This window comes from Bubalus bubalis, chromosome 14 (assembly GCF_019923935.1).
Source record: "Bubalus bubalis isolate 160015118507 breed Murrah chromosome 14, NDDB_SH_1, whole genome shotgun sequence".
In the NCBI taxonomy this organism is placed as follows: Eukaryota; Metazoa; Chordata; class Mammalia; order Artiodactyla; family Bovidae; genus Bubalus; species Bubalus bubalis.
Window position 1 is genome coordinate 21405396 of NC_059170.1, and position 27997 is coordinate 21433392.

Below are 27997 nucleotides of genomic sequence, written 5' to 3' on the forward strand. Positions count from 1 at the left end.
TTGAAATACAGAATTTTATTTAGAAACTGTTTAAAAGTAGAAAAAAACCCTGTCAAGAAAGACCAGGTGGAAAATGGGTTCCCAACAAAATGGAATTTTAGGGCAACAGAAGTCTAAAAGGCCACAAAAGAGAAACAGCACCACTGTTGTTTGAACAATGGCTAGTTACTTGCATTTTTTGGCATTGTTAATCACTGAATCTGGGTTTTCCTCTGAATTCCACACAGAGCATGCACTACACAACAATTTTATCATAAAATACCTGCTTGCTACACACATTTCAGGACAAGCTACCACCAGAAACAAATCAATACAAATACATCAGGGGCTGAACAATCTCAGTAGTGGGTGACACACACGTTGCAGAATTCTGCCAAACAAAGGAAATGAGTCGGCTGTGAGCAAAGCAAATGAGAGAGCTAAGGAATGAAATATTTTAAATATTAATAATTAATTCAGACATGGTACTATATTTTCTGCAAAAGAAAATTAACATTTAGTAACACGCTAACATTTTTATCTCCAAAGAGATTAGTGCACTGGCAAAGTATTCCGATAACAGTGGAGGGCTGTGGACAGCAGGTACCGAAAACACCCGGCCTTGCAGATCCCAAGGGAGTGGTGGCCTTCACTGATCACTCCCTTTGCCAGAGGTCCAAAAAGAACTTGCAGTATGATCACCTGCCTGCTGAACTTCCACTCTAAGCAGCAAATTTTAAGGAGCCAAAGAGGAGTCCCCAGTGGGCAAGGGGAGCAGAGAAGAGGAACGTGTTAAATGTAAACTTAAAAGACAGTAAAATGGGACACAGCCCCCATTCAAATCCCAGAGATGTGGGCAAGTCCCCAAAAGCAGTTGTTAGGTTTAAAAACTGGACACACCTCATTTCAAAAAAAAAAAAAAAAAAACACACACAGTACACAGAATTATCAGGGATAACTGGAAAAATCACCAGAGAAATGCTCAATGAAAATCAAGCTCTTTGACTCAGACCTCTCAGGCCTGAAACACACCCTCTATTCATCCAGGCAACAGTGCCTCTTGCTTCTTAGCAGGCATGCTATTGGTTAAGGACATCAAAATGGCTTACGAAATAACTTTTCAAATTTTGCTTTTGGGCCAACGTCTGGGCTTATGAGGATCAAGCAGTCCTGCGAAGGCTGGGAACAGCAGGTCCCAAAGGCTCCAGGTTCCAGCCCTTCCTTCCCAGACACAATGTCAAACACACATTTTATATTTTGAAATATGGAAGCATCTTTTAAATACTCTTAAGGCATTTATTTATTAAAACGTTCTCTGCCAAGATTTCACATTAACTTAAAATTCAAATCAGTCTTTACATTTCTCTACTGAGGTCTCCACCTTCTCCAGCTATCAGTGCTACCAGCATCCACAAAGTGAGCCCCATGGTCAGCCTCTTTGTTCCCTGGGTGAACAACTAGATGTTAATACTGCTCTGCTACAAGGTAAACGCTCCTAACTCAAACTTATTGGAAAAGGAGTGAAACTTCTGCAAAGTGCACTTTTAGAAGAGGTACTTTTGCTTATGAAAAGAAACCAGTGAGTCCTCTAAGAATAATAAAAGGGAGTATTTTACAGTTAAGCACATGATTTGGAGTGAAGAATTCAGATGTTGCTTGGCTGGTCCAGGCTATTAATACTCTTCCTGTTCCTCCTGTGGGCCCCCTTCATCAGGTATCACGAAGCCTTCCTGAAATGGGAAGATGGGAGGGGAAAGCTATTATTCAACGCTGAATGAAAGATCAGTTTCTACTGTGGGTTCCCTTTCCTCATATTTAAAGCCTCTCAAAGTCAACGGTTCTTCCTGTCTCTACCACACACTTGGCATTGAATGGCACAAGACCAAGTGACTGCTTTTCTATTAGTTAGGCAGTGGAACCACATCGCACAGAAGGACAAAACTGAGCACAAACTCACCCTCACACTGTTCAGGGTGATGGATGTGTCCACTGTCTTGATGATGGCAATGATGTCATACATCAAGTTGTCATTAAACCAACTGACCTCAATAAAGCTATTTAAGAAAACTGACCCTCAAAAATCCCTGAAGTCACCGTAATAGTACCAGATCATCTCCTCTCAATAACCTGTCCACATTGTCAGCTTTTCCTTCATGCCTTCTTTTGACTGCACTTAGGTACCTGCATCCCCTTTAGCAGAAGGGGACGACAGAGGATGAGATGGTTGGATGGCATCACTGACATAATGGACATGAATCTGAGCAAGCTCCAGGAGATGATGAAAGACAGGGAAGCCTGGTGTGCTGCAGTCCATGGGGTCGCAAAGAGTCAGACACGACTGAGGGACTGAACAAGAAGGAACCTGCATACTACTGCAGGTGCTGTGGGTGGTCTGTTTACCCACAACTAACAAGGTTGACCAACCATGAGAGGCATGGGAAACCTCGGATGTGTGGCTCCCACCTCACACTCTCTCCAGGCATCTGGTATGAGCTAATGGCTGCTGCTGCTGCTGCTAAGTCGCTTCAGTCATGTCCGACTCTGTGCGACCCCACAGACGGCAGCCCACCAGGCTCCCCCGTCCCTGGGATTCTCCAGGCAAGAACACTGGAGTGGGTTGCCATTTCCTTCTCCAATGCACGAAAGTGAAAAGTCAAAGTGAAGTTGCTCAGTCGTGTCCAACTCCTAGCGACCCCATGGACTGCAGCCTACCAGGCTCCTCCGTCCATGGGATTTGCCAGCCAGGAGTACTGGAGTGGGGTGCCATTGCCTTTTTAAAAAACTTAGACTCCCCCTTCAACCACCATCTATTTTTTAAACTAAACCTCTATGGCTAAATTTACTTAACATATGACTCCACTAAAACAATACTCAGACTAAACCCAAAGACACCTGTACCTTCATTAACTCTGTTTGCATTATCTGGCATAGAGCAAGCCTGAAACACAGGTTTACTGAACAAATTATCAACTTTTCAGTCATCAGTCTTAACACCCCAAATTCACTTAATACGTTTAGAGGACAGTGCTAATAACAACATTAATGTTACCTTATATTTGTATATGGCCACATACTGTGAAACACTTAGGCAAGACACATACTATAGCTTGATCCTCAAGACACTGCTGGGCATGGCAGAATTATTAATAATTATAGCCATTAAACAGTGGACAGAGCAAAATGTCAAATCCTAAATCCAGGGAAAATGAGTTTTCCCTATTCAGCTGCAGAATACACATGACTCCCAAGAAACCTGACCACAAGACAGTGTGGAGAAATGGGAAGCGGGCACACTCCAGCGTGGGAGGAAAAAGGCACCTCTCATGGCTGTGGGCAGCAGACATCAAACAGGGCCGTGTGCCTAACCCTCCAGGGCACACCTGGGGCATATGAAAAAGAGGCAGCAACTCGGACCGAGGGGTCCACGCTGAGTGGGGTGGAGGGGGGGATGGCAGGATTAAGAGCACTTGGTGGCACTCGTGACCTACCAGTGGCCACAAGCTACAGAAGCAGGGCAGCCGGCCACCTCACTGTCCCGTGCCAGCCTCAAAGGCTTCAGACCTCAAGGCAGAGGCTGAAGTGCCCCCCTCTGGCTGACTCTTGAGGGTCAACGATGAAGTCTTTAAATGAATGCTACACTGAAACACAGCAAGCATCAGTACTGTGCTTGCCAAAAACCACCAGATAAAATTTATTTTCTCTTAGGTGGCAAAATGGCAAGAAACCACCCCCAAGTCAGCACATACGTCTGTGGCGTAGAGAATGTCCACGATCCTCTGCAGCACAGGGTTGTTCTCCCCCTCGTTCTCCTGGCAAATCAACTCAATGTTCCTCAGCTTTCCAAAATAGAAGTCTCTCTCCTTCTCCAAGTCTTCCACAGTCAGCTTCAATACATTGACCTGCACAAAACATGAGAAAGGGTCAGACACCTAGAATTCATACACCAACAACACATCAGATTAAACCTCCAACCCAGAAGATGTGTGGTCTTTCATCAAATTCTCTAACAAGGACAAAACTCCCATTTTAATTTGATGTCAATTTTCTTCAGCCCCAGATCAATACCATGGGCTTATTTATGGCACTCTGACTATAACAATTCCCACAAAAGGACAGGCTACATGAGGAAACATGCAGGTACTTCTCAGAGACTAAGACAAGATCAAAGAGAAAAAGGCATGGCTGCTGAGACAAATATAGAAAAAGAATCCACAACCTGGCCCAGCAGAGTGGCTGCCAATTATATACTGAGTCCATACCAGGACACTTGGTCAGTGAAGTCCAGGTCTTTCTGCAAGCTGAAGTCAACGGTAAGGCAGGGTCTGGTCCAAGGGAGCAGGGTAGAAATGATGAGCAGGAGGGCAAAACTAGTTAAAGACAACTAATACTGGCCAAAGATAGCTAGCACTGAGGGGGACCTGGGCATAGAAACTCAATAGTTATTTTTCCCCCCAATATGTTGGGGCTAGGGTGTGATCCATGACTAAAAGAAAAGCATCCTCTGGTGAGAGGGTCCCTGCGTCACTCTCTCCCCCAAGACAGTCTCAAAAGGGAGAGACAAGGGCAGAGGAAAGGGGCACACCCCACCATATTCCACCCTAGCTCCCTGAGCATATCGTCAGCTCACCACTCATGCCACAGGATCTTCCAGGAGCCCCACTGAGGGACTCTAATTTCCACAAAGAGGCAATGACAAAACAAATCTCAGTGAATGGGTCAGGATTCTGTTCAGCCAAGAGTAATAAAAATCATAACTTTTATTATGTTATCATAACATAATAACAATACCATAACAACTCTCACAGTCCAGTGTGTCTTCATTCCAGAATATTCAACCATGACTCTCACTGAATGCAAAGTACATGGCAAATGGTACAATATATCTTCTCAGGCCTTACAGGCTAGGGCCCCACGGAAAGCCCAGCCAGGGAATCAAAGATGCAGCTGCTGAGAACAATGTGGGTAGTGGAATTCTGAGAGCCAGAGGCACTACAGGAACGTCTAGTTACTGAAACAGCTCATCCAGCTTCCCCACAGCCTGCTGAAGAAGCCAGGCCCAACCAAAGGGATCAAGTCCTGCCCCCTCACAACCTGCAGTTGAGAGGCATCAGAGATGAGGAGCAGGTGACTGGAACCACCAGGACCATTTTGTCAAAGACTTAATTTCAACGTTTGCCATCAAAGGCCTGAACAGACCGATCCAGAATCAAGGCTCTAGAAACAAGGTTCTAGACGCTCTCACTATTCCTTTAGCAACCACAGGAATCACTTTAAAAAATAACTGCGGGGCCTCCCTGCTGGCTCAGCAGCAAAGAATCGCCTGCCAACGCAAGAGACACAGGTTCGATCCCTGATCCAGGAAGATCCTACATGCCGCAGAGCAACTAAGCCTGTGTTCTTCAGCAGGAGAAGCCACTGCACTGAGAAGCCCACATGCCCAACCAGAGAGTAGCCCTTGCTTTCTGAAACTAGCAAAAAGCCCACAAAGCAACACAGACCCAGCAAAACCAAAAACAAATAATTTAAAAATAAATGAATAAAAATAGTTGAAAGTTTCAATAAAGTACTAACACCACCTAGTTGCCTGCAAAACAAAATAATTCATCCACCTCCACTCTCCCCACCCCTGCTTTAAATGCTGTTTGTAGCCTTTCCTTAAACTATCAGTTACTCCCGAAGTGGAGGGGGAGAAGGGGACTAAAGGATCAGAGGTGACTATCCCCAGCAGTGAAAGCTGCTTGGATCTTCAGCCGAAGGTCCATGAGTGAGAGAAGAGGCCCGTAATCACGAGAAGGAAAGGGAAGCACTTAGCGCGGCACGGCAGCCTGGAGCCCACTTGTACACGCACGTTACACCAGCGCCTCCCTCATTAGCCCACTGAAACCTTCTCCCACCTATAAATCATCCAGGGCACCAGCAACCAGCCCGACAGGCCCCACCCACAAGGCCAAGGCAGCAGCCCTCCCTGACATCCCTCAATAACCATGAATCCACAAGAAACAATCAACAAGCACACAATTCTCTTACAGCGAAGTAATAGCTGGAACCCAGGAAGCCCAAGGAGAACGTTTTAGACCTGGCACTGGCCAACACGGGGCCGTGAGCCGCAGGTGGTTCTGAGCACCTGAAATGTAGCCAATGCAATTGAGACAGGCTGTAACTATCAAATACACACTGCATTTCAAAGACCCAGTACAGTGTTCAAACGTAAAACATCTCGCTGATAATTATTTGTAATGATCACATCAGAATGCTAATACTTTAAATATACTGAGTAATGTGTTATTAGAATTAACCTGTCTCATTACTTTTTTCAGTGTGACTACCAGAAAACTTTCAGTTCTATATATGTACATCTCACATTTCCAGTTTACATTTTATTTCTACTGAATAGTGTTGCTTTGGACTAGAATCAACTAACAGTACATTTCTCCCAAATGACGTAAGAATGTGGAATCGGGCTTCCCTGGTGGTCCAGTGGTTAAGGGTCCACCTTGCACTGCAGGGGACACCAGTTCAATCCCTGGTCCGGGAAGATCCCACATGGCTTGGAGCAACTAAGCCCATGTGCCACAAGCACTAAAGCCTGTGTTCTAGAGTCTGTACTCCACAAAAGAGAAGCCAACTGCAACAAGAAGCCTGTGTACCTCCACTAGAGAACAGCCCCAGCTCTCCGCAAGTAAGGAAAACCCACGCACAATAGTGAAGATCCAGTGCAGTCAAAAATAAAAATTACATTTAAAAAAACGAATATGGAATCACTGAAGCTCTCCCAAGGCTACGAACACCAAAAGGTAATTTGTGTAGAACACACTGCCCACCAAGTCCATGAGGCTCCACTTTTCATGACCAATACGGTCCTGTCTCCCAGACCTCCATCCCTTCATCAAGTGCACCGCTTTAAATACTCTCAGGGTCAGAGAGATCACGTATACGAGCCATGGGAGTCAGTAACAGGGTGTGCAACCTGCAAAGAACCTAAAATCCTTCACGTTGAAAATAATAATGGTAAAAATCAAAGCCCTGTGCTGGCCACACACGTTATTTCTGAGGCAGGGCTGGGCAGGCTGGGTGTGAGCTGTACTGCTGTCCTTCTCTGGAACCCCTCACGGAGCTGCTGCAGAAGTGAAAGCAAAATGCTTAGTCCAGCACTGGCGCTTGCACTCTAAAAATGCTAGTTTTGTTTTTGCTGTTAACAGTTGTATATTTCACCAAAAAAAAATCTGACTCCTGTGAACTTTGAAAACATATTTCAAAACCTTTTTCACTCTATCAAGACCACAGACAAGAACTTCCATAATAATCACAACTGTCTTTCATCCACCCCCACTTACCCCATTTATCCCAAACCCTTCCAGGCACTTGGCAAAACATCAGCTTGTGAAATCCATCCAACCACTGAGAGTAAAGTATCTGCCCCACTGCATATGAGGCAGCGAGTTCAGAGGTTAACTGACTCGCCCCAAGTTAGAAGTGGAGCCAGGACTAGCCGCAAATCTACAGCCCGCTCAAATCCGGTGCTCCCTCACCCAGAACACCAGCTGGGCAGCAGTCCCATGGAATCCACTGCATCTTCTTCTGCAGACCGTAAGGCCAACCCTGTGCTGGCCGCCAAGTCTCAGTACTGACACCTCTTGACTCTATTTCTGAGACCACTTTCTGTGTACACCTGTGCCTGGAAACCAGCAGTGCCGGGGACACCTCCTCATGCTCCAGGACTTCTGCACTCACAGCCACAGTGCCCACAGGGTGCTTGAGGCCGCCACAACAGCAGGGATGCTGACCCAGTCACCTCCCACCCCCCCGAGGCACCTACACCATGGGGCACATGCAAATCAAAGAATGAAAATAATAATAATAAATGTGATCTTGGGGACAGGCTTTTATGTCCTGATTTCCTCAGAGTATGGTCTGGGTCACAAAAGGTTCTGGATTAAAATGAGGCTATTTCCCCCAAGCTTTAGGACTTGGCTTTCAGGAAAGTGAAAAGGTTCATTCCTAAACTCACAGGAATTACAGAGCATCCTTGATTTTTAAATCTGGCATTAATTACGAGGAACATCCAAAAGCAAACAAAACAACTATAAGAATTAGTGAGAAAATGTCTAAAAATCTAAAATTTGTTCTGATCTACGGAGACCTCTACCAATTATTTTCAGATACTTAACTGGTTCAAAACAAGACGTTTCAAATCATCTACCTATTAAGAAGAGAAAAGCCATAGGCTTTGCACATCAGCTGCACTCTCCATTCGATTCTCCAGTGAGCCAGGATGTCAGCAGGGATGCTGCAGAATACTTTTTTTTAATTATTATTTAGAAAGGAGCTCTCCATTATCTCCTGTTAGAGCCAAAATTCAAGAGACAGTCTCTGAATCCCAGGACCCCTGACAGTGTTCCAGAGACTTTCAACAGGGTTCTACCTTATGCATGCATTTCCAAACAGATACTGGTTTCTAATAGAAACAATCGAGCTTAGAAACAGCTGCCCGCCCCCCTCTTCCATCTTCATGTCCACGCTCACAGTCCCCACACAGGTCCCAAAGCCCTGTCACATGTCACGAGGACTGCTGTGATACACAGACAAGGCAGGTCTTCCCACAAGAACACAGACAAAGCTCCCCAGTCAGGGCAGCAAGTGCCCCTTCCCCCAAAGGGTTCCTGTTGTGGACACAGGAGATGCCTACCTGCTGCATCAATTCAGCTGCTTCGTCATCTCCATTCCCTACACCGGGATTCTTCCGCACCACACCCGGGCCAGCCTTAGGGGTTGCAGTAGTTCTGTGTGTTGTAATGGGCCTCTGTGGAGCTGAGAGGGGGACAGAGTTGGCTTTTTTTTTAAGAGGAGAAATTTCAAAACAAAAAGAACCCACCAGACAACAACAGAAGGTTGTGACCAACTGCTCTCCACAGTTATGCAGTGAAGAGGCCCACCGCAGAGAGCCCAGCATGCAAAATTACACCCCATGATCACCCAAAGTGGTTCTGCATCCTGGCAACACAGGGAAGTACCAATTTTAGCCATGATCTTTCGTGCTGGCAATAAGTCTTTTGGTGTGGTCTTTTTTCCGCTGGGGTGGACGGGACTATCATCTGAAAAAGGCAAAGTCAACCTGGTACAAACAGATGAACTACCTGAACCCAGCTCTAACTAAATGCACAGACAGGCAGCTTCATGGAGCAAAGGGAAAGCGCCCACAGCCCCAGCTGTGGGGCACCCATGACATCCCATCTGGAAAGTAAGGTGTCTCCCAACTCAGAACCTGACACTCCTTGGATTAGGAAGATGAGCGAGCGGGTAGAGACTGCTCTGACCACTAATGGCTTCCAAACCCCTTCCTGTTTCCTTTTAAGAAGGTGTTTAGAGGGTCAGGAGAGAAAAGCAGCACATTGCCTAGGACAGACAGACTTCTCTCAGTAAGAATGACCAAAGCAAAGACGAGGAAAAAACAGTAAAGGGGCCAATCCGTTGATAAGTTAAAATAATAAAGAATAATCTGGAATGGGCTACCTCAAGGCAAATTTATCATTCATGACTTTAGTTATGCATTCAGCGAGTATTTTGCAAAGTTTATATATTATGCCAGGCTTAAAATATCTCATCTTCCTAACATTCTGAACTATTCAACAACCGTATGACCTTAAGGCCACCCAGAGTAACAGGCATTTCCGCTGGAGGATCTCTAGCATATGTTTAAACTGAAGACTGAATACTTAATCCAAGTCTCCACATGCCTGTTAGCAGCATCTGAAATATGAAATGTACAGAGTTATCTATGCAATTCCCCATTCTAAAAAGCCGAAGAATCAAAGTACTCAATATCTGGAGAAATCTGAACCCTCATATACTCTGCTTGGGAAAATAAATGGTTCAGCCACTTTGGAAAACAGTCAGGTAGTTCTGTCAAACGTTAAACACAGAGTTATCACATGACCCAAAAATTCTGCTCCAAGAGTATGTACCCTTGGATACACAACCAAGAGAAATGAAAATATATGCCCAAACAGAAACTTGCATATGAATGGTCATAGCAGCCCTGCTCATAATAGCTTAAAAACGGAAAGAACTCAAATCATCATCAACTGATGAATAAATAAAATGTGCTACAACCACACGATGGAATATTATTTAACCATAAAAAGGAATCCTGATACATGATACAACATGGATGAACCTTGAAAACATTATGCTAAATGAAAGAAATCAGACATAAAAGGCCACATATTCTATAATTCCATTCAGAAATATTCAGAATAGGTAAATCCACAGAGGATCAGCAGTTGCCCAGGACTATCAGGGAGGGAGGAGTTTTGGGGAGAAATGGGAAGTGACTGCTACCGGGAGCACATGAGGTTTCTTTTGGGGGGTAATGATAATGTTCTAAACTGATAATGGCGACAGTATAACATTATCTATGCATGTACTAAAAACCATTCAATTGTGCACTTGAATACTTTAAATGCGTGAACTGTATTTAAGTCAATCAAGAGCTCAATAAAGCTATAAAAATTACAAAGCACTCAACATCCCTCTCTACCTACCAGATAGATCAGCCCCTCTCTCAAGGTACTATCCAACTCTTATTAATGTTCTTGCCACCTTCTGGAAAGGAGGAGTTAGCATCTGTAGAACACCCACCGCTCACAAGGTACACACACGTTCTGTGAGTGTATCACTACAAACACATTTGGGAAAACCCACTAGGCCAGGACTTCAAGAGATAGTCTCTTATAAACAGCCTCCCCTTGCCTCCTGGATTCTGCTGGCATCACAGAACTCAGCAGCTGAGGTTCTAGGGAGGGCAGGGAAGCCGTGAATAAGCACAAGCAGCTTGGTCTGCAGACAGAAGGACAATGCAGAACCAAGAACAGCCCCCGAGGGACCTGGAAAGCTCTTTCAGTTTCTGAAAGTTCAGGTCCGGTTGCAAATTCCCATTCCACGGCTCTAAGATGAAATGTCCTTGTGTTCCAACTAACTCTCCTTTATGTGAGCTAACCTGAGGGATTTCTATTCCATACAACTAACGAGTATTGGCAAAACTGCAAACAGTAACTCATTCAGGCTTCAAGAACAGCTCTCTGGGGCCAGTACTGCAATTCCCCTCTTACAGAGGAGGAAACAGGGCAGAGATGAAGTGCCAATAGAGGCTCCAGAGATCTAAGAGCAAACGCTGGGCCCTGATGTCACAATCCATGCTCCTGCCATAAGGCTGGGATTATGCTACTTCAGGTCCCTAAGCCTATGGCTACTGAATGAATGAATACCTAGACTACCATTATCTGGAAATGGCATTATTTGTGGGAGGGGAGCGTGGGGGGGGCGGCGTTGGTTTGTTTTTTACCTGCACTGCTAGAGCTGAGAGGTTTCTTCGGTTTGTTCAGAGCGGGAGCAACAAGGGAGGGGGCCACCGCAGTTTCTTGACCTTGTCTGGCAGCCACAGGGTCATACTCTTTTCCATCATAGTTTGCATCAAAAAACTTCTTGAACCACTGAACAAATTCAAAATTGTCCTGAAACTTTCCTTTTACTAATTTGTCCACAGGAATTATCTGCAGAAAAATATAAGATTGTTTAGTTCAAAGCAAGAGGTTTCTGGCAAGCATCAAAGGTGTTCACATTCATCAAAATCAGTATAAAGCTCTGCTAAAAGGACACAAAGAGGCAAGAACTAAATGTTCAGTAAGCCCCTGGAAGGTTGTAGAGCAAGTTTCATTCAATTTACCTTCCACAGAGAACTTAACAACAGCCAATCCCCACCGTTCAAGTCCATCAAAAGAAATCAGAAATGCGAAAGAAATAAGTATCATACAGAAGTCACACACACACATCCAAACACATTTTAAGATACGTCATTTCACTGTAAAAAGTAAACCTCCCATTGAACTTGCATGGCCACAGTGCCTGACACAAGGTACCAAGTCCAGACCACAAGATAACAAGTATTCTCGATGAACTGTGTTAAAAAAAACATTACCTTAAAAATAGGTCAAGGTACAGAATCAACCCTGGGATAGACTTCTACAAAATGGCATGTTTTTCAAGTAATTACAATCCTATTAAAACACACTTTAAAGGACCCTCTAAGATTTTTATTGTGCTATCAGGTATTACTTTAAATAGTCAGAGCATAACTACCTTTTAACTCCTCAAGGATTCCAGTTACAATCTGAACTATCCACCCCTCTGAACAAGCAAACTTTTAAAAATTTCTTGGTATGAAACATTAACAAATAAAGTTAAATCTGGAACTTACTTCAAAATAATCCAGGACTACAGGGGGTAGAGATATACATGAAATTAAGACCATCCCTGAGTTGATAATCACTGAAGTACATGGGGGATCCCTGCACTATTCTACTTTTATATACTCTAGGAATCTGCCTTATTCAAAAAAATTAATTCCATAAAAAGAAAAATAAAAACTACTGTGTATAATAAGATAAACCTAGTTTAAACCATGCCTGACAACTAAATGATATCCTTACAATACAAATGCACATTTTATATATTGCAGAGACAAAATTAAATTAAGACTGATTTCAAAGTAAATAAAAAATCAGATATAGAAGCAAGATAATTAGGGGGTGATTACAAGCTTTACTGAAAAATGATTCCCCCCCCTCCAAAAGGGCTTAAAGATTAAGCCCTTTTGATGGGGGGGGGGGGGGGGGACTGCTAAACTGCAATAACGTATTATCTACTAAAACAGAGATTTTTTTCCCAATGAAGCCTGGTGGACTCTGTTTCTTATAGCTTCACGTAACCTTGAGGGCAAGAGGGAACTTTCCAGCACCTACTAGCTATAAAAATATTGTAGTTTATACTTTGGTTTTATACTTCACTAAAAAAGCCAAGTAGTTCTAGAATCTTCTCTATTAGAACTACTTATTCTACCATATAGTACGTTTTACAGAAGCAAATTCAGAGATTAAAAGAATTAGATCTTAGATTAATATATTAAACAGTTAAAAAAAAAATGGGTACAGATTTAGACTGGTTTTCCAGACAGCCGCAAACTTCACGATGAAGAAAGATGACCACACGGGAACCGGGGATAGGATAACAGAGGGACACGTTGCTCCCGGTAAACTGTTAACTCAAGAAAAGATAACTATACAAATTGGGAAAAGAAAAACAAAAACATCCAAAGTCATGGGCCGGCACTGGTAGCCTTGGTAATCATGACGAATTAAGAAATACCCTAAATGAAAGAATAAAGCTTACTTACTTTGTCAACACCCATCCTCTTAAAACCTGCTTGTAGTATTTTGAAGTTCTGGATGTATTCATGTTCTAGCTTAGCTTGGAATTTCACTTTCTTCAAGGCAATGGAGCCAGGGAACAACATGTCCATAAACTGACAATAGGCAGCCCCTGAATGAGTAAAAGAAGAAGAAAATACACACTGGGACATTAAACGCACTGGCTACTAAAGAAACAGGGTAAAAAGTTACCAACTCGCTTAACCCACGTACAATTTGAAAAGTTGTGGAAGTGTACCTACACAATCCCAAAGCGTCATTTCCACTTGACTTTGAAATCAGTAACAGAACTGTGGTTCTACTTAAGTTCTACAACATACTTGCAACCTGAAATCCCATGATGAAGAGAAAAGGAATGGTCCTATGAAATTTTAAGACTATTCTTTGTAGGAAACAGGAATGACAACAAAATGACAACTAAAAGAAAAATGAATGCCAGCAGGAGGAGGAGTTCCCCAATATGGCAAAGATCCGTCCTCTGATCAAAGATCTATCCTCTGACTTAGGTTAAAAACTTGTTTTTCCTAAGATGTCTGCCTCCCGGGGCTTTTTACATCTCTAAATAAACTTAATTAACCTATCGGTTTATAAACAAAATTGAATAGAAGGAATCTTTGAGTTTTTCCATTTAAATTTTTTCAATTTTAAAGGCCAATATAAGAAATTATTGCATATATTTCACCCCATTTGCTCCCCAATTTCATTCCTTCCTCCACTTGTTCATTTTTATCCATCACTACCCCCAGAAGTGTTTTCTTGGCACTTAAAATTTAGGAATGCAATTTCTCTAATGCCTACTAAAATGCACTCTCCTAATACAGGGCAGGCTCCATGTACACTTACTGTCTTTTCAGGAAAAGGAGACAAGAAATCCAGCGACTACGCAATAGGTGTCCTGCAGAATGAGGCAGCCTTAATAAGCATATTCAACTTATTTTACATCAGGCCAAACTGGCTTCCTGCCAGATCTGGCATAAAGAGTGCCATTATCGTTATTTTTGGAAAGATGCAAAGAGAGCTGGAAAAGGCACTGGCATCCCACTCCAGTACTCTTGCCTGGAAAATCCCATGGATGGAGGAGCCTGGTAGGCTGCTGTCCATGGGGTCGCTACGAGTCAGATAGGACTGAGTGACTTCACTTTCACTTATCACTTTCATGCATTGGAGAAGGAAATGGCAACCCACTCCAGTGTTCTTGCCTGGAGAATCCCAGGGACGGGGGAGCCTGGTGGGCTTCCATCTATGGGGTCCCACAGAGTCGGACATGACTGAAGCGACTTAGCAGCAGCAGCAGCAGCAGCAGCAAAGAGAGCAGAAGCACTTCAGTGATCAGAGTGACATTCTTAGTAGAAAGGAGCACTAGAAAGTGAAAGCCTGATTCTTGATGTGGCTTGATTTATTTACTCATCCAACAAAAATATACTATGCGAATTCTATGTACCAGGCAGTGAATTAGCAATATTTATGCTTTTTAAAACAGAGGCACCAACAGCTTCTTAAATTTAGTAAGACAACAACCCAGTCTCTTTAACAAGTTAATAGCACTAAGAGTGATGATTGCTGCATTTTAAGGGAGATTTAAAAGTCAACTTTTTGTTGACTGCAATAATTTACCAACTGCAATAATTTACGAACTGCAATATATAGATCTGGTTTGGATCCTGATACATACATATCAACTTAAAACACACATATACACAGGACATAATCTATGAAGCATCTATACCTACAGCACTGCTTCACATATGAAAGATATTTTTTTCTGAACCAGCAAAATAAAGTACATTTACTAAATACACAGTTTTCTCAAGCCATTCATGAGACTTTCCATTCAAAACCACTTAAAAGCATCAGTCATCTGCTCTAAAAAACCTGCCTGAAGAACTTTCAGTTTTTATTTTAGAGCTAGAAGAATCCTTAGAGCCATTATAAATTTAAAACCTGAGGACCAAAAACTGTGGCTCACGACCACAGAGGCCAGAGACCAAGCTCAGAGCCAGACTCCAGGTATTCTGACTCCCTGTCCACTGCTCTTTCCTATGTCATTATGCACTTTCTTAGAACACCTTACTCCAGACTAAAGCATTTCCTGGCTCAGGGAAGAAAGAGGTATATACCATGCTGCTACACTCTAGCTGGCTGAAACAGAGATAATATATGAAGAAAAACACAAGGACTTCAATAAAAATAGACAAATCAACTGGACAATTCACACATACAAAAATGTAAACACCTAATAAACACACGGGGATCCAACCTAAGGGATCTAAGGGAATAATTTCTTTTTTTTTAAATATAGCAAGGGGAATTCCCTGGCAGTCCAGTAGCTAGGACTCACAGTACAGCCAAGAAAAAGGAAAAAAAGTAAACTTAGAAGAAAGGGGAAAAAAAGTAAATTTAATAAAATAATACACATTAAAAATACATCTAGCAAAGATTTACACATGAAAATTGTGTAACTTCATTCAGGAGAGGAAAAAATGGAAGCAACCTGTATGTCTAACAGTAGGAGCAATCAGTTACATAAATTCGTACAACACTGCCTAAGAAAATATCATGCAAGCAATCAAAGCACATTTTTTGGCGGGGGTTGGGGGAAGAGCTCAAGATTTAATGTTAAAAGAAAACGTAAGATATAAAAACATATCTATAACATGTCTTCATATATGTAAAAACGTTCATCTTTATATGTATAGAAAAAAACTGGGAGAAAGCACAATGTATTACACCATACAAGGTTACTGTTTTGGAGATCAAATATGACTGAACAGTGGCCATCTCTGGGAGGTGGTATGGAATATATTATTCCTTTTAATATTATTATATACAATGAAAATTACTTTTATTATAAGCACACAAAATAAGATAAACGCTTAAAAGGAAGAAGTCTGTCAGGTGGTTATTTACAAAAGGGCTCAACACTCCTGGCCTGTAGATGTCTCAACTGGGTACAGAAGAGGTTCAAAGGGGCTTTCCTTCCAGTCTCGGCCTTAATAACAAAGTCTGGCAACACAAGCTGCAGAAGAGGACTGCTCTTAGATGACCACTATCCCAGTGCTTTGGAGCAGGAGAGCAGGTTCACGTAACCTGTGGCTGGAAGATGCAGACAGCCTTAGGGTGGGACCAGATGTGTCATGACATCAACCACCAGGTCTCCGCTGACTACCACAGCCCCGTCCTACGGAGATCTGTGCTACAGGCAGAGAACACACAGGGCACAGTGCAACCCTGCGCCCAGCGCCTGCACTATCTCAAGTGCACAGGCTCTCAACCATTTTGGGCCAAGGCCCCTTGGAGAATTAGATGAAAGCTGAAGTCAACAATCTATACAGGCCAGGACTTCCTTGGTGGTCCAGTGGGTGGCAAGTCCATCTGCCAAATTAGGGGACAAGGGTTTGATCCCCGGTCCAGAAGATTCCGTATGTGGAGAGGTGCCACAACTACTGAAGCCTGTGTGCCCTAGAGCCCACGCTCTGCAACAAGAGAAGCCACCGCAATGACAAGCCTGTGCCTGGCAACTAGAGAGCAGTCCCCCTCTCGCTTCAACTAGAGCAAGCCCACGAGCAGCGATGAAGACCCAGCACAGTCAAAAATTTATTAATTTTTAAAAAATGATTCATCTTGATGTATGGCAAAAACCACCACAATATTGTAATTATCTCCAATTAAAATAAATTTTTTTAAAAAATGAGTTTAGGTGTGAGACTCTGACCAAAAGCATCACCATAACTAAGAGTGAGGGGAAAAACAGATTAAAACAAAAAAGAGAATTCTACATAAGACAGATGCCCTCCTATCAGAAAAACTCCACATTAAGAACTCTCAAAGTTTTACACACAAGAAACACACTCCATTAAATGCAAAAGTGTTCAGGCTTTGGAAGTAGGTAAGGCTTAAGTCATTTTAAAGGATGAATACAATTTGGAAATAGTCCCTGTCCAGGCATCAAAAAAAAAATAACCAAAACAATCTGGAAATAGAAGACTGTGAGGCGTCATTAATGCAGACATTAAAAGTCGGTCTGAAGACATCTGAACATGAGAAAAACTACCCTATTTTAAAAGAAAGAAAACTGTACAACATTGCATGCTTGTATTTGATACTTACTACAACGGTCTGTAAGAGCAACAGACTGGAAATAAATGAACTGTCCATTAATAGGTGACTGATTCAAAGAAATTACGGTGCTACAGAGCCACAGAAGGAGAAAGCGGCGCACACTGCACGGGTAGTGGACGCTCTCCAGGACGCCCGACGTGCTCGAGTGCCCCCGCGAGTACAGAACAGGGGAAAGAGAAACACACACAGAACATGGGCAGATGGACGTTTCTGCTCCTACACACTCTCCCTGGAGGCCACCCAGCTGACAACATTGGTTACTTCTGCTCTTCCTTTTCACAGGAAGGCTTTTCACTGTTTATCTTTTTGTTTCTTTTGAATTCTAAACCATTTTGAGACTTGGTTATTCCAAACGTATGTCGATTACGTTTTAAAATTATGGAAAATACTGAAAATACAGCTAAAATGAGTAACCTTGGACAAATCAGTTAACTTCTCTCAGTTTCTCTATAACATGGGGATGATAGACCTTACCTTCAAAATACAATTAAAAGATAACAGTGATTATAACTTGTGACAGTACAACAGATTACAGTTTTATTCTTAATGTTTCTATGTTGCTGTTCAGTGCTAAGCCGCATCCGACTCTATGCAACCCCACGGACTGCAGCACACCAGGCTTCCCTGTCCTTCACTGTCACCCAGAGTTTGCTCAAATTCATGTCCATTGAGTCAGTGATGCTATCTAAACATCTCATCCTCTGCCACCCACTTCTTTTTTGCCTTCCATCTTTCCCAGCATCAGGGTCTTGTCCAATGAGTCAGCTCTTCATATCACATGGCCAAAGTACTGGAGCTTCAGCTTCAGCATCAGTCCTACCAATGAGTATTCAAGGTTGATTTCCTTTAGGATTGACTGGTTTAATCTCTTTGCACTTCAACAGATTAAGAGTCTTCTCCAGCACATTTCCCAAAACACCAATTCTTCGGCATTCAGTGTTCTTTCAGTCCAACGCTCATACCGTACATAACTCCTGGAAAAACCAAAGCTTTGACTCTATGAACCTTTATCGGCAAAGTGATGTCTCTGCTCTTTGATATGCTGTATAGGTTTGTTGTAGCTTTCCTTCCAAGGAGCAAACATCTTTTATTCTCGTGGCTGCAGTCACTGTCCGCAGTGATTTTGGAGCCCAAGAAAATAAAATCTGTTACTGCTTCCAATTTCTCCCCTTCTAGCTGCCATGAAGTAATGGGACAGGATGCAAAGATGTTGGTTTTTTTAACGTTGTGCTTTAAGCTAGCTTTCTTTTTTAATACATTTCTATAAAGAAGACCCAATTACTTATACTCAGAAGAAAATAAGTTTGTCTTCTGCTTCAATTAACACAAAGAGGTATTTGAAGAATTAATTAAGCAAAAAAAAATTTAAAGAGCTACTTCCGTGAGCAGAGTGACTCAATAAAAATGGTCTCTTCAAAAGGCCGTAGACAACCATGGGACAAGCAGAGAGGCGTGTAGGGCCCAGTGTGGAGGCCACTGTGGCAGCAGCCTGCAAACTGAGAAGAGGCTACAGCCAAAAGACCCTGCAGAAGACCCAGAGAACTCTGTGAGTTAGCCTCAAAAGATGCTTCTCAGGCCTGAGACACTGGAAGAATGGCGGAATTCAGGTCCAAAATGGAAAAGGGAGTCAACTTGAGTAAACAAAGTGGGAGAGGCCTGGTCAGGGGCTGGTCTCCCTCTCAGAACGGCTCCAGAACAAGACTGACAGCTGTTTTATATAAACTAAAGGCCCCACGGCCCCACAATAAGCTAAAAAGAAAGGAAAGCTAGCATTTGCCTGGGAGCATCTGAACAGCTCTCCCATTCAGCAGAGCACAGGACTGTGAAGCTGGCTGGCCTGGACAGGAGAAGGCAAGGAAGGGAGCTCTGAGGACACTCACACTCAGAGCACCATGCTGGGCCCTTGGAGAAGTGCAGAGGGGCCTGGTCAGGGCCTGGAACCGAAGGCAGAGAGGAACGGAATGGAAAGCAATCAGCATTCCTCACCCCCTCTCCCCACTCCAGTTTTTTTTTTGGGCCTTGCCATCAGACTTGTGAGATCTTAGTTTCCCAACCGGGGATTAAACCCAGGCCACAACAGTGAAAGCCCCAAATCCTAACCACTAGTCTACCAGGGAAATCTTTTTTTTCTTTCCTTTCCTGCATCCCCCTTTTGACACAAGCAATCCCTCATTGCAATCACTCTCTGTGACCAGGGTCTTTTTTCTTGATAACTATCTTTCCAAAATACTTGATGACTAACTCTCCAAAACATAGAGACTACAGAACATAATGAACCTTGAAACAACCAGCCAACCCTATCGCTGAAGTCCTCCACACCTTATCTCACTACAAGAGCCAAGCAGAGGTTCCTTTCACCGTTGGACGCAGGGAGCACACAATGCTGATAAACTCAGCCACTTCACAGGCAGCCAGCACATGAATAGTGTAGAACCTCAGGGCTTTGCCCTCTCGAGCAGAAAACCTATTCCTACCTCTCAAAGCTTGTGCACGATCAGAGAATTCTGGTGTGCATGCCTCTCTGCTTAACAAAGGTAAGATCAGGAGGGACCAGGCACCAGTGATAAAGGTCCCTGGGATTCTCCTCAGGCCTCAGTAAACACAAGGATCTGAGGAGCCTCGCTTTCTCTCTGACTCCAATCCCCTGGGAGCAGACCTTCTTCAGGGACACAGTGTCTACAGTTCAACCTGTTTGGAAGCTGAGACCCCATTTCCTAAACACCAACATGCACACAATGCAACCTCTACATACTCAGAAAAGCCCCACGCCACTCTCAAGGGGGGAACAAGCTGTGAACAGAAGTTTGTTTACAAATCACAGAAAGTATTCTGAATGTTCCACTGGGAAAAAGCACTTTATAATAAAAAAAATGGCAGGCAGCAGGCAAAATTCAAACTCTTTACAGATTTTTAATGAAACAATATCACTATAATTGGTAATATATTTTAATTTGTTCAACTCTCTTCCAAATGCTTCTTTTCAAAAGATATAGCATGGATGAACTTCCCTGGTGGTCCAGTGGTTAAGAATCCACCTGCCAACACAGGGGACATGGGTTCAATCCCTGCTCTGGGAAGATCCCACATGCCAAGGGCAACAAAGCCCATGGGCCACAACTACTGAGCCCATGATCTGCAACAAGAGAAGCCATGGCAACGAGAAGCCTGTGCATCCCAACTAGAGTAGCCCCCACTCACTGCAACTAGAGAAAGCCCACAGGCAGCAATGAAGACCCAGTGCAGTCAAAAAAATAAAATAAAAAGATAAAGCATGTACACAGCAGAAAGAGTACAGGCTATGTAGCCAGAAAGATCTGGATGCAAAATCAGGCTCTATTATGCATAAGCTGTGCCCCATGCAGGCTCCTCTGTAAAACAACGTGTCCTGTCCCTTGAGAGACCCAGGCTCACATCCAGGGGCTGGCACAGAATCAGTATCTGAGAGCTATTTTTACAGGTGAGTCTCACAACAGCCCAACAGGTGAACCAGATCTTAAGGGCTTCCCTGGTGGCTCAAATGGTAAAGTGTCTGTCTGCAATGCAGGAGACCCAGGTTCGATCCCTGGGTCGGGAAGATCCCCTGGAGAAGGAAATGGCAACCCACTCCAGTATTCTTGCCTGGAGAATTCCGTGGATTGAGGAGCCTGGTAGGCTACAGCCCACGGGGTCGCAAAGTCAGACATGACTGAGCAACTTCGCTTCGCTTCACTTATCCCAATTTACAGATGAAGAATCAGAACATCAGGGTCCCATCAAAAGTCACACGCTCAGAGCACACTGCGGTCTCTTCATGCCCTGTCCTGACTACCGACGACAGCTCCCTGACCGAATGAGAAACCTGGAGCCAGATCAGCACACGTACAGCTTACCTACACATGAAAAGAGATCTCATTTTTTAATTAAGTGAAATACATCTTGAAGTGTATTTATAGAAAGAGACAAATTTCAGGGAGAAATTGCTGGTTAAAAAGCTGGCTCCAAACAAAATTAAGATGACCTCATCCCCCCCATTAGTCATTAATCATGGGGCAAACGAGTGCTTTAAAAGCCTCCAACAAAAGGGGATGTGGTGGTGAAATGAAACTAGAGGAAAAGCAGCACAGATCCAACGGCATCTACGACTCACAGTGCAACTGACGCTTAGTAGGCGTGACTCGTGGGCACCCGTCTCACTGTACAACTTCACAACGAGCCTCTCTGACCATCTACAGAACTGGGATTAAATCTCACAGGGGAAGTAACAAGACCAACAAATGAAACTAAGACCAAGACTCAGCTACAAAATAAGGAAGTACAGAAGCTGAATTCATTTAGAAAATTTTAATATAAATGAAAGCAATAATTTTAAGGAGATCTGAATGGCACTAGTTGGTCAAATAAAAGTCTGAAGAACAAGTATGGTACAGAGACTGAAGGACATGGGCTCTTGATTTCAAATATGGTTCAAGCCTCAATTCTATTCTTGGTTGTTTAACCCTATACTTATTATTCAATTTCTCTAAGCCCATTTTCTCATCTGTAAAAAAAGGTTAATAAACATGCCCACCTCACAGTTCAGTTCAGTTCAGTCACTCAGTCGTGTCCAACTCTGCAACCCATGGACTTCAGTACACCAGGCCTCCCTGTTTATCAGCAACTCCCGGAGTTTACTCAAACTCATGTCCATTGAGTCGGTGATGCCATCCAACCATCTCATCCTCTGTCGCCCCCTTCTCCTTCCATCTTCAATCTTTCCCAGCATCACGGTCTTTGCAAATGAGTCAGCTCTTAGCATCAGTTGGCCAAAGTACTGGAGTTTCAGCTTCAACATCAGTCCTTCCAATGAATTTTCAGGACCGATTTCCTTTAGGATGGACTGGTTGGATCTCCTTGCAGTCCAAGGGACTCCCAAGAGTATTCTCCAACACTGCAGTTCAAAAGCATCAATTCTTCAGCACTCAGCTTTCCTTAATAGTCCAACTCTCACATCCATACATGACTGCTGGAAAAACCATAGCCTTGACTAGACAGACCTTTGTTGGAAAAGTAATGCCTCTGCTTTTTAATATGTTGTCTAGGTGGGTCATAACTTTCCTTCCAAGGAGTAAGTGTATTTTAATTTCATGGCTGCAGTCACCATCTGCAGTGATTTTGGAGCCCCAAAAAATAGTCTGTCACTGTTTCCCCATCTATTTGCCATGAGGTGATGGGACCGGATGCCATAATCTTAGTTTTCTGAATGTTGAGCTTTAAGCCAACTTTTTCACTCTCCTCTTTCACTTTCATCAAGAGGCCACCTCACAGAGGTACAGTGATAAAAAGATATTTGAAAGCACTTACATAACCCTGGCATACAAGTATTCAATTAAATAACTTGTTATGATTACTAGGAGAAGCTGAAGGTTCTAATTCTCTACCCCAAGATCAAGATAAGAATTCAAGTAGCAGCAGGATATACAGCTCATCCTTCTACTGTCATATTCTTGACCCCACCTCCTACCTGGGATAAATCCAATTTTAATAACCCTAACACATAATGTATGTTCTTGTTTTAAATCAGCACTTCTCAGTCATATTCTTAACGAAGAGTAGTTCAATAAAGTTGTGGCTGAAATAGCAAACCAGCCTGACTTTGGTCTTGAGTTATGTGGGAGTAAGAAATGCCACTGATAAACTAATACAGAACTAGAACAATTACAATTATTGTCCTCAAATATAAGTCATTTCAAATCTGGATGCAAAGAGTGCAGATGGAACAGCTGAGGCTAAGTAAGCTGCAGGCCTCAGAATGGAGCCACTACAGCGGGAGACAGTGGACATACAGGCCAGAAGAGAGCAGGCTCCTTTCAAGCACAGTCCCATTCACAAGTAGAACCAAGGCAAGGCTGAAACAAACAGAGCAGCCCTAACACAGAACCAGAACCTGTGGCTTTTGCAATCAGACATGGACCGACCTGTGCATCCCTGAAGGACCCGCAGGCTTTCCTGAGGAAAGGGGTCTACTGAACTTCTCTTACCTGAGCACAACTGTTCGATCTTTGTCAGATTCAACTGCAGAGACTCATTGATCCAGGCCAGCATGTCATGTCGACTGAGGTTATCACTGGTGACCGACGTTGAGTACACGTTCACTGCCATCTTCTATAGCACGTGAGAAAAGAGAAGGGATCGCATTACTGGGCAGTAACAAAGCGCAAGCATTTCCTGGAGTCACCAGAGCAGAAGTATGGGGACACTCAACTTGGAAGCCTCACCCCCATTCTTCCCCAAGATGCCAAATCGAAGACCTAGGGTTCCAGCCACAGCCTAGATTTCCAGGAGTAAACATAACCTGAAATGAACGGCTCAACACCAGCCAGCCTAAAATTCAGGCCCCATTTTAATGTGACTGGTATAAAAATGTGCTTAGAAAACGTCAATTCATTTATCCATTAATGTATCAAAATGTTTACACCAGTTTTCTTCAGATGGTGGGCTTTTTATTAATTTCTTTTTATAGTTTCCACTACGAAGTTCTCCGAATTTTCTTAAGGACTATGTCCACTTTTACAATAGAAAAAGTAACCTTTTCTATAACCTAAGTACTACCGAGGTGGTGGCAAATGACCTCACAGAGAAGAGTCCTTAGTAAAATTCTCTGCTGAACCTACTGAGGACAGGAGGCCATCTGCAGGCCTACTAAGCACCAGGAGCTTAGCAGACACTTGGCTAAGCTAAGTGAGAAACTTAAGCAGAGTGGCTACAGCCCCGTGAGCAGGAGGGTGAGGAGGAACATAAGTGGGAAAAGTGAAGAAGCCAGATCCTGTTAGGACTCTGCAGGCAGGATGAGTTCAGATGTTATCCCTTAACTGTTCAAGAATCCCTTCCTGGGATTTAAATGGGGGAGAATCACCATTTAAGTTTGAAAAAGGTCACCGACTGCTGGTGAACAGATAATGGGAAGAGAAGATTCCGTATGAGATAAGGGCAGGTGGATCCAGACCTAAATGAGATTCCTGGGCAACTACCATGAGGACTCGTGACTACACAACAGCAGTCCCCAACCTTTTTGACACCAGGGACTGGTTCTGTGGAAGACAGTCTTTCCATGGACAGACTGGGGAAAGGGGGGAGGGGGCAGGCAGGATGCTTTTCGAATGATTCAAAGTGCATTATGTTATTGCGCACTTTATTTCTAGTATTATTATATCAGCTCCACCTCAGATCATGAGGCATTAAATCCTGGAGGCTGGGAACTCCTGCTAGAAAATACTAAATTTCACAATGACCAACACTTGTAATTTTCCTCATTTCATGTGATATCAATATGATCAATGAGGGAAGAAAAACTCAGGAAATTTGGAACCACCATGGGACTCTGAGCACTTCATTCCTCCACCAAGGGACTAGCTAGTCTTCCTTTGCATCTCCAGCACACCTCACAAGTCAAACAGCTACAGAATGTGAGGGCCGGAAATGATGGAGATCTACCACACAACCTCCTCTTTATCTAACGTCTCAGGCTTGTGCCCTCACACCCCACATCCCCCTCCCCCGAGGACTTGGCACAGCACATCACACAGTGGGCTCAGGAAAGGCTACTTGTCTTCAGGCTGGCAGGACAGTGTCAAGCAGAGAAAAATGTGTCTTAGAAAGCAAATTATCAACTCTCTTACCTAAACTCAGATGATAAAACCACGTTATACAAGAAGTCAACACAATTTAGTTCCTGACTCCACTGGGAAATTAATCCCTATGTTCCCACAGCACTTCATTCAAACCTCTACAACTGTCATTATCTCTTCATTTCTGAATCATTCCCAGATGAGATCTGAACCAGTAGGAAATTTGCTCTATGCAAAGGGCTGAGTATTTGAAGCCTGGGTTTGAACATGAGGCTCTCACTCAGTTGTATGAACCTGGGCAAATTACTTAACTTCAATACACCTCATTTATCTTATGAGTGAATGCCCCCTATTTGAGGTGACATTTAAATGAGGTAAGGCACAAAAAATGGTTTGGTATTAAACAAAAGTCCAGGAGAGAGACCTTGTCTCATTTATCCTATCTCCAGTGCCAAAAACAGCACCTGAGACCTGTCACTACCATCTCTCACCTCCATCCACTGCAACAGACATCAAATTAGTCTCTGTCTCAAACTGTTTTTATACAACACCCAAGGAGAATTTTCTGAATCAAAAATCAGACCAAGTGACTCCTGTGTTTAAAACCCCTAAAGAAAGAAATGAAATGCAGACTGTGGTATCAAAGAGAAACACATGCAAACAAAAACCACCACAGTCCCAGGGTGAGCACCTGTAATCTATTTTGGCGATATTCATACATACATCCATCCGGTACTGTGTGTATCATGCTGCCATAAAATGTAAGCAGCTGGTAAAGCCACGTGTGTCTCCTGACCACACCTCAGCTCAGGAAACCTTAATGGCCTTTCCTCATCATAAATTTAAAACTCTTTCATTAGCAGCACATTAATACCTGGCCCCATGTGCTCCGCAAACTCTGCAGCCACTAAATACATGGGGCTAGGCACCCTGTCGATGTGCAATAAACATCCACTGACTCAACTATTTAATTTGCTCTTCCAGGCAGTCAAAAGAGACCAGCTCTCAGAGCCTCAGCTACAGCTAGCGACAGCTCATTCTCTTCCTCCATAAGGATTCCTCTGCTTGGCCTCAATGGAAGAAAGACCCCATGATCACCATATAAACCTCACCCTTCCTTGATCCACATTTAAACTTCCTTAAAAAAGCCTCCCCTTACCTCTCCATATATAGCCTCTCCTAAAGGCTCCCAAACCCACTCCAATTCAAGGCTGGTTGATGAGCACTTATCACTTTCAAGGTACCATACTGAGCACTATGGAATGGGCGGAGGGGACCCCCCCCAAAAAAAAACAATGTGGCCCTAGGTAAATACCTCACCTTTCCGGATCACAAATAGCTCATCTGCTCATCCCGAGGAGGCAGTGAGGATTAACTAAGACTCTAAGTGAAAAACACAGCATGTCCTAAGCTTCCCTATGTGTCAGAAACCACTATACATTTCTTAACCACAAAAACTATATACATATATACACCACCACAAAGGGCACACCGGAAACACACTATCTAGATCTGGACCTCAGGGAAGCAGCGTAATACAGAGATTAAGGGCCTGGACTCAAAGAGTCACAGACTTGGGTTCAGCCACTTGCTGGACACCATAAAGCAAATAGTCTCTCAGAGTCTTGGTCCCCTAATTTGTAAAATGAAGATAAAATCTGTTAAGAGACAAGTGCAATATTAAATGACATAAAACCACACAACACCTGGCACATAGCAAGTGCCCAATTAGCAAAGAGCTGCTATTATCACTACTCTTACAGATACCCCATCATAGAGGTGGATGGCAGGCCTGGTGCATCTTCCTTCAATGAACTTCAGGAGTTTCAATCTCAAAATGGAGTAGAGCCCCAGCTCTGCCCTGCAGCACCCCAGGTCAGCTGTGAAACCACGTAGTGAAAAAGCACTGTTCATATAACCCTATTACACTGTCTCGCCAGTGATCATATGAAATTCTTTTCCATGTATTAATTTTCTCATTTCCATGTATTTTTTCATTTTCGGTCTCTCCACCACAATGTAGACTACTAAAAAGCAGGCCTTTGCCCTCATGCTCCTGGGTGTATGGCCAGTGCCTAGCGCTCCGTGGACGCTCAACAAATATTGATGAAGAAAGGAAGAAGTCCAGGGAGTTGGCTTGCTTTTCGTCATACTCGGTGACAAGCCCTTTGTAGTATTATCTTTCTCTCGCGTTTTACAGATAAGGAAACTGAGGCCCAGAGAGGTTAAAGCACCTGCCCAAGGTCGCACAGCAGGGAATTCAATACAGATTGGACTCCAAAACCTGGACTCTCAAATCATCAGGCGGCCCCGTCTCCTACAGTGGGGGGGGGTCCTCAGAACTTCCAGCAGGCCCACTCCAACCCCACACACGCCCCCTACCCGGCCCAACCACCCCGGAACCTCCTGCCTCCTGTCCAGGTTCCACGCCTAGGCCGCGGCCCATAAGCCCCCACGCCGCCGAGGGGCAGCCCCCACTTCCGGCCCGACGCCCCGCCCCCCTCTACCCCAACCCCCGGCGGAGCGAAGAGCGCGCGCCCCCCAGCCCGCGCGCGCCGGGTCACGGCCCCGCCCCTCCCCCACCCGGCCCGAACCGCACCGCCGTGGGGAGCGGCCCGAGCACTGCCCGCGAGGCCCGCTGGCGCTCGGCTCGGCTCGAGGCCCGCCCAGCCGCCCCCCAGCCACCGCCCCGTGCCCGCTGGCCGTCTCACCGGCTCTCGGTTGCACCGCGTCCGCCGCCCGTACCCGGCTCCGGTTCCGTCTTCGTCTCGTTCAAACCGCCTGACCCCGCCCGCCCGCCCGCGCGATGACCTCACACGCACCACCCCCTTACGCGCAGACGTAAAGGCTCGTCATCGCCCGCCGGCTCCTTTTATAGAGAGGGACGAAGCGGCGCGCTGGAGGCGGAGCCCGAAGCTTGATCGACGGCTGGAGTGCCCTAGGGGCGGGGCGCAGGCTGACGGGGCGAGGCAACTGCGCGAGGTCTGCCGCAACCAATGAGATCCCACCTCGGGCATTTATGACCCCGCCTAGAAGGCGGGATCCAGTTACAAA

General features: G+C 44.2%; 1 protein-coding gene across 2 annotated transcripts; it reads right to left on the reverse strand.

Moving 5' to 3' along the window:
* Positions 1 to 27780, reverse strand: MAPRE1 (microtubule associated protein RP/EB family member 1). 2 transcript variants are annotated; one of them, XM_044927734.1, is made up of 8 exons: positions 27655 to 27780; positions 23357 to 23480; positions 13208 to 13353; positions 11321 to 11528; positions 8991 to 9071; positions 8666 to 8787; positions 3726 to 3878; positions 1 to 1709 (listed from the first exon to the last, which is right to left on the reverse strand). In XM_044927734.1, the coding sequence occupies exons 2-8, from the start codon at positions 23475 to 23477 to the stop codon at positions 1653 to 1655; spliced, it is 888 nt and encodes a 295-aa protein (XP_044783669.1). In that variant the 5' UTR covers positions 23478 to 23480; positions 27655 to 27780; the 3' UTR covers positions 1 to 1652. The 2 variants fall into 2 exon arrangements, with proteins under 2 accessions (XP_044783669.1, XP_025119437.1); XM_025263652.2 differs by lacking the exon at positions 8991 to 9071.
* Positions 27781 to 27997: the final 217 nt, after the last annotated feature.

Bases quoted from the DNA above. Each gene is read 5' to 3' on its own strand.
- MAPRE1 (XM_044927734.1), bottom strand. From the start codon at position 23,477: ATGGCAGTGAACGTGTACTCAACGTCGGTCACCAGTGATAACCTCAGT. The intron at 9,072-11,320 runs GTAAAAAACAAA...TGCCTTTTTCAG, and splicing joins TCTCAGCTCTAGCAGTGCAG to ATGATAGTCCCGTCCACCCC. The intron at 1,710-3,725 runs GTATGTGCTGAC...TTCCCATTTCAG, and splicing joins ACATTCTCTACGCCACAGAC to GAAGGCTTCGTGATACCTGA.